General features: G+C 47.9%; 1 protein-coding gene across 2 annotated transcripts in view; it reads right to left on the bottom strand.

The window, feature by feature from the left end:
- Positions 1-875: 875 nt before the first annotated feature.
- The window catches only part of LOC123154807 (uncharacterized), a 42,334-nt gene continuing 31,862 nt past the window's right edge, over positions 876-11,347 (bottom strand). For both annotated transcript variants that reach the window (XM_044573440.1, XM_044573441.1), the window contains 6 exons: positions 5,411-5,447; positions 1,888-1,931; positions 1,737-1,808; positions 1,597-1,644; positions 1,391-1,510; positions 876-1,161 (listed from right to left, as the gene is read on the bottom strand). In XM_044573440.1, the coding sequence (XP_044429375.1) occupies positions 1,081-1,161; positions 1,391-1,510; positions 1,597-1,644; positions 1,737-1,808; positions 1,888-1,931; positions 5,411-5,447 (402 nt within the window). In that variant the 3' untranslated portion in view covers positions 876-1,080. The remainder of the gene's footprint in view (positions 1,162-1,390; positions 1,511-1,596; positions 1,645-1,736; positions 1,809-1,887; positions 1,932-5,410; positions 5,448-11,347) is intronic.

Below are 11,347 nucleotides of genomic sequence, written 5' to 3'. Positions count from 1 at the left end.
GAGGCTCACAACCTCGCAAAGCATGCATTAACGTTGGGAACCAGCCGCCATGTTTAGTTAGGCCACCCCGGCGATCTTTTGTTCGTCCCTGTAAACATTGTGACGGTTGAATAAAAGTTTCGCGAGTTTGTCTAAAAAAAAACCTAGCCAAGGACGAGGGCGCATGCCTCCGGACGAACGGTTCCAGGCACAGGAAATAGCCGAGCCACCAGTGTCAGGGACCATAGGCCTGGCGAGTTCCTGGCGCCAACGTCACGTGCCTTGCCATGCTCGGCTGGAGTTCCCGCCGACCAGCGGGTTGAGGCAGCAACAAACTGGCAGGCTGCGGTCCTGACCAGGCCGGCAAAGAGCGTGGGCTCCAAGGGCGCATACCTCCGGACGGACGGCTCCAGGCACAGGAATGGACGAGCCACCGGTGTCGGGGACCATAGGCCTGGCGAGTTACTGGCGCCGACATCACGTGCCTTGCCATGCTCGGCTGGAGTTCCCGCCGACCAGCAGGTTGAGGCGGCAACGAACTGGCAGGCTGCGGTCCTGACCAGGCCGGCAAAGAGCGTGGGCTGAGGCAACGTCGGTGGCGGTTGTGAGCGGGTTCCGTGGCGGCGGCAGCTACCTTGGCAAGGTCTGGAAATGTCCATGCTGACTGCCGGAGTGAACTTTATGACGACGGCGGTGGTGACTGCCGGCTGCCGACAGAGACTGGAGCAGCACGCCATGACCGGCAGTACAAGAGGAGTTGAGGTCGTCGCACACCACCTGGCAAACTGACCAATTCATCTCCGTCATTGTCCGCATCATTGTCCGCATCGTTGTGGCATCTGGCGCTATACCTGAAGTTTCTGAATCTCAGAATGACTTGTTGTGCTGTATGTTGCTGACAGGCTAAATACGATGCTATCCAAGCAGAAATCCAGAATTTTACAATTGTGTTTTCGTTACACTTGTATCTCAGGTGTGCACAGAAAAATGCCCTTGTAGATTAATACAGGTGGAAAATATAAACCGCCCAAGCGCAGCCTACGCCAGCTGTGCATATACATACTTTAAACGCACTGAACCTGTGGCAATCTGCGGCTGAGTTTATCTTACACCCATGGACTCCCCGCCTAGTTCTACATTGTACTCCAGTCCGCAACAGCATTTAATAGGATCAGAAACTCCCTGCAGAGAAAGATGTTCAGCTTCTTAAGACTGCACATGGCATCATTGAAAGTAACGCACTCCCTCCGATCCAAATTAATTGACGCAACTTTAGCACAACTTTGTACTAAAGCTGCGTCAATTAATTTGGATCGGAGGTAGTATATGTATTTCTCCATGAGAAGAAGAAAAAGGAAATCAATTAGATTAAATCATGGAGCAACCAAACTGAAAAGTATCGGTAAAACACCTTCATTTTAATGATTTGTTCTTCAAGAGACTGGAAGTACTCGGCTTCTCCAGCTCCATCACCTTGTAGACCTTTGTATTCCTCCTCCAAGGACTTAATATCCATCTCCTGTACTGCAGCCTGCAGGCACCAGGATGAAATAACACACATGGAGAATGACTTGATAACAGAATGATGTTTACGGTTAAGAAACACACTGAACTTACAGGGAATCTAGCAGTTATGTTGCTCTCCTGCTCAAGGGTCTGCTTACACTGCAAAGTTAATAATTCTTTAGTTTAACTAAAACAGCAATTGCGACTGCTTGGCAGATCTAGGGCCATAAGAGTCTCCAGAACTAGAATACTTCGCTGATTTCTAAGAGGAGCTGTGATCCTTTTGCTTTGATATCCAGTAGCTTCTTTCCAACGTCAGATTCCTGTTTATTAGTTAGTGAGCGACACATGACAGGTTGGATGTTCCTTTGCTACAGGAGGAGAATGGGAAGCATGGAATACCTTGTCTATGCTCCCTCCTAAGTTGAGCACTTCATACCTCTTCCCTGCAATAACACAACAGATCAATATTCAGGTGAAGCTATTAGTTACAGTTTCACAATTGACAAAAATTCCTATTTATGTTATCCAATGTAACAGTTTCACAAGTTAAAAGTCAAGATGATATCTAGAATGGTGCAGACCTGATAGTAAGCTAATAGTTTAATCTCAAAATTTCAAGCAAAGTAACATCACTCAAACAGAAAACAGGTAATATAAACAGAGCCTGGTCAGTGCACGCATGTAGTTTGCTAATTGCGTCGATCAAAAGTTCTTTTTTTTACTAATTGCAGAAACCACCTCATGTAGATTGTTCAGATACTCCATATCAGCAGCACTGCTTCCATTCATCAAGAAGCTAGTACAGAGCACCTGAGATGGGACCATTATGCTTCCATGAAGTTTGCTCCTGGCATCCTGGCAGCATCCAAGATTGGAACTGACACTGACAGGTGGGGGGCATGATTACCTCACCCAGCTCATGTGTGCTTCGTAGTGCAACACAGTATCATCCTCACGTAGCTTCATGGCTGCCAAGTTTGAGGAGCCCATGCACAAAGTGTTTGTAGCTACCCCTTGTGACCTAGCTTTGCCGCTCTATGTGCACCCTTGGACAACGGCTCAATTGCACCATGTAGCTGACTCGCTGCCCCTGTGGCATCTGCCTCCTGTGTATTCCAATGACGAGACCATCAACCACTCCATCCCACTCACCTCGTCCAATCAAACCAAGTTGCCCCACGACCACCCTGTGAGGCACCACTCTGAGAAAATGAGCCAAGCTTGTGTTATTTATCACCTAGTACCAGAGCAACTTAGACTCCTTAGTGCATGCTTATGGTTAGCATTGCATAGTAGTCAGTTCAAAGTGACAAAAACTTCAACACAAGTCTAAGGGTGTGTTCCCAAGAAAACATGTCTAGTGATGTGGGTTAGCACTTGAAATTAGCAAGTCGCTTATATAGCAAAAGAATGTTCCAGCCTTAAGGGTAGATATGGGCGAGTGGTAAGTAAGAGACTGGTGCAGTGACGCAGAGGCATGGTGGGGTGAAGGAATGTGCAAATCGAAAGCACAAGGCACAGGTAGCTTAGGCCCAGAATTATAGGAGATGGTACAGTCAGGATGTTGCTACTTTGATAATCAGGAAATAATGGCTACTGGCGAAAGAGAGAAAAGATGGATAAGTTAAGCTACCCCCATGAGGCATATCAAAGAATCATGCTAATGAAACCGACTCCTAGAGCTCCCCAGTGGGTTTTAATGGCTTCGCAAAGGTTTGGTAGCTAGTTTCTAAACCTTAAGGGTAATGTAGTCGGACGCCAAACGACATGGCTGTGTCAAACGTCATGGTATTAAGTAGACTTCTCCAACAACAAAGCTTTTAGTCCCAAACAAGTTGTGGTAGGCTAGAGGTGAAACCCATAAGATCTCGCAACCAACTCATGGTTCTGGCACATGGATAGCAAGCTTCCACGCACCCCTTTCCATAGCTAGTTCTCTTTCGATAATCCAGTCCTTGAGATCCCTCTTTATGGACTCCTCCCATGTCAAGTTCGGTCTACCCCGACCTCTCTTGACATTATCAGCACGCTTTAGCCGTCCGCTACGCACCAGCGCTTCTGGGGCCTGCGCTGAATATGCCCAAACCATCTCAGACGATGTTGGACAAGCTTCTCTTCAATCGGCACTACCCCAACTCTATCTCGTATATCATCATTCCGGACGCCGTCCTTCCTTGTGTGGCCACACATCCATCTCAACATACGCATCTCCGCCACACCTAACTGTTGAACATGTCGCCTTTTAGTCGGCCAATAACTCAGCGCCATACAACATTGCGGGTCAAACCGCCGCCCTATAGAACTTGCCTTCTAGCATTTGTGGCACTCTCTTGTCACAAAGAATGCCAGAAGCTTGGCGCCACTTCATCCATTCAGCTTTGATTCGATGACTCACATCATCGATATCCCTATCCTTCTGCAGCATAGACCCCAAATATCTAAAGGTGTCCTTCGAGGCACCACCTGCCCATCAAGACTAACCTCCTCCTCCACGTGCCTACTAGTACTGAAACCGCACCTCATGTACTCGGTTTTAGTTCTACTAAGTCTAAAACCTTCAGATTCCAAGGCTTGTCTCCATAGCTCTAACTTCCTATTGCCGACTATCATCGACTAGCACCACATCATCCGCAAAGAGCATACACCACGGGATATCTCCCTGTATATCCCTTGTGACCCCATCCATCACCAGAGCGAAAAGATAAGGGCTCAAAGCTGACCCCTGGTGCAGTCCTATTTTAACCGAGAAGTCATCAGTGTCGCCATCACTTGTTCGAACACTTGTCACAATATTATCATATATGTCCTTGATGAGGGTAATGTACTTTGCTGGGACTTTCTGTTTCTCCAAGGCCCACCACATGACATTCTGTGGTATCTTATCGTAGGCCTTCTCTAAGTCAATGAACACCATATGCATGTCCTTCTTTTGCTCCCTGTATCTCTCCATGAGTTGCCGTACCAAGAAAATGGATTCCGTGAGGCATGAAACCAAACTGATTTTGGTCACGCTTGTCACACTTCTTAAGCGGTGCTCAATGACTCTCTCTCATAGCTTCATTGTATGGCTCATCAGCTTAATTCCATGGTAATTAGTACAACTCTGAACATCCCCTTGTTCTTGAAGATTGGTACTAATATACTCCGTCTCCATTCTTCTGGCATCTTGTTTGCCCGAAAAATGAGGTTGAAAAGCTTAGCTAGCCATACTATAGCTATGTCTCCGAGGCCTGTCCACACCTCAATGGGGATACAATCAGGGCCATAGCCTTGCCTCCTTTCATCATTTTTAGAGCCTCCTTGACCTCCGACTCCTGGATTCGCCGCACAAAACGCCTACTGGTATCATCAAAGGAGTCATCCAGTTCAATGGTAGAGCTCTCATTCCCCCCATTGAACAGCTTGTCTAAGTGCTCCCGCCATCTATGCTTAAGCTCCTCGTCCTTCACCAGGGTGTTAGCTACGATCACCGTCAGATCGTCCAAGATGGAAGTTTCTTCACAGAATCACTGTCAGATCCTTGTTTTGCCTCTTCTACTAGTGCCCCCAACCGAACCAACAACCTATCCAACTCCATGATTCGGTTTTTGGTAGGAGCACGAGTCTCCAACTTGCATAATTCATTGACTAGCTGTGTAAAGCATTCGTAATAAAGGCATGTATGTATTTTTTAAAATCATTAAAATGTTATGTTGGAACCTTTGTTTGTCATGTGTATGAATAGTACTCATAGGTGTGGAACACAAGCTTTTCCTCGACTGGTGAAGATGGGCGCAGTTGGGTCCTGAAGAAAAACTAACCCCACGCCAGGGTAAGCTAAGTAACATGCATACAGCAAGCATATGAACTGACTCATGTCCGAAGATGGAAAGAATAATTAAAAGCCACTATTATTTGACTTTTTGTTTAGCAGAACCCGTACCTTCAAAAATGTTCTGCTTGTTCATAGGTGCTTCAACCTGCATGGGTGCATATGTTACAACGATGATCGAAACAATATATTGCCTCGCTTAACAAGAGCGTGAAACGACAAAGAGGGAGTGAATTAATAAAAATCCTTATGGTCCAACTTGCATAGTAGATGTTGGATATCAACTTACTCAATTCAAAGTGGCCTAATAACTGTCAAACATTCATGTACAACTTATGCAAGAGTTGAATTACCATGAATAAACACACCATACAAAGTTATTCTCATGCTTAAATTACTTTTACTTCGGTTAGAGGTAAGTGGTTGTTTGGTTGTCTCTAAGCTATTAGGGATAGAAAGTTTTTTTTGTTACAAGGAGACACATTTGAGCCATGACAGTTAACAACCATATCTTCTCTTCAAGCTAAGCTTATGACGAACTTGACATACAGGATCCAATGTCATTAGTTGACTAAGCGGTGACAAACTCTCTAGTTTGTTGTGTTTTGTTTTACTTCTTTTTCTTTTAGCTACAAGGACTAGAATCATGTTGGTATGCATGTATTTGTTCAAGATCATCCAATTGTTGCTTTGGCTTGTCTTTGTGTTTGCCAATTGGAAGTGACAAGAACACATAGGATTCTCTAGTCTCTATCTATGCTCATTTTACCTAAATTCTACTCCATCTATGCACTCGATCATTTGTTCTGCAAACCCTGGAAGTACTGGATGATGTTCCAAGAACTACCGACCAAGTTTCCACCTTCAAAAATTCTCTGAGGTGTTTGAAACCTCTAGTAAAATCTCTATATGAGTTATCGAATATTTATCTTTTTTGTTTGTGGATTTTAATCTTTCATCCCTGGCACTGCTTTAAACCAAAGGCTCGGTACCAGTGGTCCTTTTGTTTACGATACTATCGGACAGTGTACCGAGTACGCACCTCTACAGGTTCACTTCGATCCATATGTGCTTGTTGTGCTCAAGCTTTCCAATCGCCTCTGCCATCATCATTGTCGTTTTGCGACATTTCCATGCACTTTCTCCGTTAAATCTGCTTGACGCAATATAGTAAATCTTCCGTCATACTTGCCGTGCAACCGCCAGGGTATTTGCAGACCCTAGCCCTAATCCATGTTTAATTTTAAGACTAGATCTGCTTAGAATCTTTAGGCCAATATATTCTTCTCAAACACCCCACAATCCATGCAAGATACACTGAAAATCCATTGATTTTCATTCTGTAATTTCAAATCTTTTACACAGCCCAAAACCATCATAGTAGTACCTCTTGATACGACCGGAACAATGTTGAGCTAGCGTCCAAGATGTCACTGTTCAAAACTACTGCTCGCAATTGCCGACGCTATTCTAGCAGTGTGCCCTGCAGCTTTATAACTGCTTGGTACTACCGGCTAAATTTCTATTTGGAACTATCGGACCTTGCGGAAAACTAAAAATTGCGTCATTTTAATTTTTCCGTTACTTTCTTTGTATCCATGTGTATCTTACCTCTACTTCTCATCTATATATCATCCATAGGCATTTGTTGGTCTGCTTTGCTCATTGGTCTGCTTAGTTGTCTGCTTGCAAGATGTCTGGATCAGGATCTAACTCTAATGCTATCTACAGTGATCATATAGCCCTGGATGTTGGATCCTTTTTTTTCGAGAAAACACAGAGACTTTTGCGTTTCTTTTCATTGAGAAGGAAGAGTTGAAGTTACAATCCTCGAGAGGCACGGGTAATGAGCAATGCAAGGAAATTAATGTACATCCCAAGATCGGGGCATAGTGTCATGGAGTCCGGAAGCGCCAGCTCAGGCCCAAAGCTTTGCCTCGTCCCTTATCTTCGCAACCAGGCTGCTGACAAATGGTTGGGCACCCTCGAAGACACATTCCTTATGGTGTTTCCAAATCATCCATGTGGCGAGAAGGGCAATGGGGGTGAGGCCTTTGCGCATGGGTTTTGAGGTGTGTTGTTAAGAAGCGTGCCACCAGTCCAGGAGGGAGGCGTCATCGTTCGGCGGTGACATGCGCAGTTAGGCAAGCATCTCGTGCCAAACCTGTCTGGGAACGGGTAGCAGAGACGCAGGTGGCGCATCGACTCGGGGCTCAGGCAGCAGAGGAGGCATGAGCTGCGGTGCTGGAGGCCGCGGCGAACAAGGCAGTCCAGCACCGATCCTGGTCAGCTAGTCGGTGGAAGAAGCACACCCAAGGTGGCGTTCCTCCAAATGGCTTCCAGGAGCTGCTGCGGAGCGAGCCCTGGAAGGTGGCCTGATAGTAGGATTTCGCAGAGTGAACACCGCTCGAAGTCCACTTCCACAATAGGTGATCGGGCTTCGTGGTCAGGGTGGTGTGCCCGACGGCATACCAGAGCTAGATGTACTGTCCGATCTTGTAGACGCCCAGTGCGCCATGGATGTTACGAGCCCAAATGTTGGCCAAAAGTCCATCAGAGACGGTTCGTAGTTTTCGGCGGCGCTTAGCGACGCAATCGGAAGGCTACGGAGCAATCTCGCTGACTGAGCGCCCGCCGATCCACTGGTCCTCCCAAAATAAGGCGGTGCGGCCATCACCCATTGCCATCGAGGTGGAGGAAAAGAATAGAGCTCACTCCTCGGCACAGAACTGCAAGTCTAAGTTGCTACATGCTCGCTTGCTATGAGTGCGGCTCAACCAAAGCCATCGCAAGCGAAGCGCCAGCCCGGTTCGCTCTAGGTCTTGGGATGCCGAGGCCTCCAAACTCAATTGGGTGACAAGTTCGGCGCAATTGACATGGCAGTTGCCCGCTATTGGCAGCCTCGCACCCAGCCCACAGGAACCCTATCTTAATCTTCCCAAGATGCTTGATGATTTTCTTGGACGACGCAAAGACCAATAGCTGGTGTATGGGGATCGCATAGAGGACAGACTTGACTGTCGTGAGGCGCCCAGCCTTGTTCATGAGTCCTGCTTTCCAAGATGGAAGTTGTCCTTGTGTCGTATACACGAGAGGCTGCAGCTGCGTGGCAGTGGGGCGTCTCACTGTTATTGGAATTCCCAAGTGAGCGGGAGCTCAACGATTGGGCACCCCAGGAGCTAGACAACAGGTGTTGCTACGCCGATGTCACAATGGAGGGTGGCGGAGCTCTTAGCGAAGTTGATGCGGAGCTCGGAGGCGTGGCCAAATAGCTGGAGGATCTCCTTCACCACAATGACCTTAGCTGGCGATGGGTGACAACACAACACGATATCGACAGCATATAGTGAGATTGTCAGGATGGAGCGTCGCAGGTGCGGCTGATACCAAGAGAGACGACACGACTGATCAAACGCCCAAGCACATCCACGGCGAGGACAAAGAGCTATGGGGACAGCGGGTCACTTTGTCGGAGGCCGTGGCGATGCCAAATTGGCGGTCTAGGGGCACCATTGAGGATTCGCGTGCTCGCCAAAGGTAGCAGGATTGCAAGCCATTCCAGGAAGCGATCCCTGAAGCCATAGCAGCGCAATACCTCAAACAGGAACGGCCATGAGATGGAATCGAAGGCCTTCATGAGGTCAAGAATGAGGAGGACTCTGGGGGCCTTGAGCTAGTGGAGCAGGCAGGCTGATTGCTTCCCAGGACAAAGTTATTGAGAATGTTGTGCCCTGGGATGAAAGCGTTCTAGTTCGAGCTAACGAGGCCATCCAACTTAGAGGCAAGGCGCAGCGAGAGTGTTTTCGCGAACTTAGCGACAAGATGGATCAGACTAATAGACCTGCAGTCAGCGAATCCGACAACATCGACGCGCTTGGGCAGCAAGGTAAGGAGCACTTGGTTGAAGCGGCAAAATCCTTGTCCGCACATGTCATAGAGCTGCTGGAAGACGTCCACAATGTCCTGCTTAACCGTGTGCCAAGAGGCACGAAGGAACTCGGGAGTAGAGCCGTCAGGGCCCGGCACCTTGCATGCAGGAAGCCGCTTTATTGCATTCCAAATCTCCTCCATGTTGCGCCACAAGGTTCAGCATGCAGTCGCGATCGACAGAGGTGCCCAGTAGGCCATCGAAGTGTAAGAAAGTCGCTTCCTCCACGTCGGTGTGCTCGATGAGGACGCAATCGCGGAGGTGATGTTGTGCATCCTATTCTTCTGTCGGCAGTAGGTGCTCTGCCGGTGGAAGAATGATGTGTTTGCATCCCCATCCTTCAGTGAACGTCGCCGAATTCTGATCTGTAAGTTGGATAGGATCACCCATGCGCTCAGATTCCAGACCATGACGAACTCCGTCACCCTCATCCTCTACAATCATGGTGTGCATGATCACACATGTTGCACTTCCCACAACGTCTCTGCATCTCATATTCTTGCAGGTCCTCGAACAACTGCAAAACGGGTTTGGAGCACTCCAAATGCCCTTCTCACCCCTTCGATCAGAGTGGGCATTCGCGGTCAATCCACATGACCCACAATAGGCCTGCATAATCACCCACCTTCATATCCATCGTGCATGGCACGTTGGCCTTAGACTTTTCACTTTTTATTTGCAACTAGACATCTGCACAAGCTAAGTTCATGGCTCAATCGATTCATCTACGTTTGTCACTAGCTTCTAGTGCATGTAGCACGAAGGCCGGAGCAATACCAGAACCGAATTGATTAGAATACTCGACCAACTTTGTACAGGTTTTGCTCACGGCGAGAAGTGTCAACCAGAGATAATAATCAATCAACCGACTCCCCCATGTGTACATGTGCCAAGTTGCCCTCGCCAAAGAAAGTAATCAGCAAGTCAGCATTGATGTGTTGTGGTAAGGCAGAGCATCACCTCAGGCAGGCGTGAGCGAAGTTCAACGAATTCAGGGCACATGCAGGCTTGCGGCGCCCACAGGTCCCGCATAAAAGCTTGGTATTCTACAGCATTGCTCACATAACTTTTTCGGGCAAGTCAACGACCGTGAGGAGCTCGCAACCCATCCCATCCGCGAGGAGCTTCTCCCGCACACAATCTTGCAAACAATGGAGACCGCCACAACACATTGATGTCATTGTGAGACCCAGGCAGCCCAAAGAGTGCCAAATCCAGAGGCCTTCTAATGCATTTGCTTCAAGAATGGTGGGCTTCTTACAATGGTCCTGATATTGTCCTTGTAGAGCATATGGGCAATTCTTCCATTGCCAATGCATGCAATCCAGGGATCTGCATACCTGGCCACCCTCTTGCTTCCTACAGTGCCAAGTACTCCGATCCAAACACCTTGATCACCGTAGTAGCAAACCTGACCATGGCTTCGAGACATGTGCTTTCGGACATCCGGAGGTACTCCGTGCCATAGGCAAGCATCCTTAATGTAGTCGTGCACTTCTGGTAACTAGAGAATCCAATGTTTCCAACGGCATCCTTCTTCAAGATGAAGCAGTCATCATAGGCCCGGACACTATTGTAGAGGCTATCGAACACAGTTCGCCTCATCTGGATCAACGGCAGAAATAGTGCTCGAATAGCACATCGGGAACAAAGTAGTAGTCCATCGACATCATATGCCCCGTGCCCTATTCTGATTCATCACTCTATGTCCCTTGGTTGATCCCTTGAAATTGAGAGCATGCGCCTCCGCACATTGGGCATCATCAATAACGCGAGCATCATTGTTGTTTCATCCTTGTATTCGTCCTCATTTGACAAGGACATATAAATGAACTCGGAGTAGAACTACTCATCGTCCGAATCCATTGTGTTTGCTTCAAAGTAAACAACAAACAGTAAAATAAAAATGGCTATGGCATTTGGCCGAACACTTGTCGGACATGGTGTCCGCCATGGACACAAATGTGCAGGGACGAAGGGTACCTGGCGGCGGAACCAGCGGTGGAAGGGAGGCATAGGCATCCGAGTGTAGCGGCGGAGGACCGACGAGGGCTGGGCGGTACAGCAACGGCGGTGGTCTCAGACTATGCGGATACAGTGCAAGCAGAGGGACGGAGTGA

This window comes from Triticum aestivum, chromosome 7A, assembly GCF_018294505.1.
Source record: "Triticum aestivum cultivar Chinese Spring chromosome 7A, IWGSC CS RefSeq v2.1, whole genome shotgun sequence".
Lineage (NCBI taxonomy): Eukaryota > Viridiplantae > Streptophyta > Magnoliopsida > Poales > Poaceae > Triticum > Triticum aestivum.
This window is presented reverse-complemented; position numbering and strand designations above follow the sequence as displayed.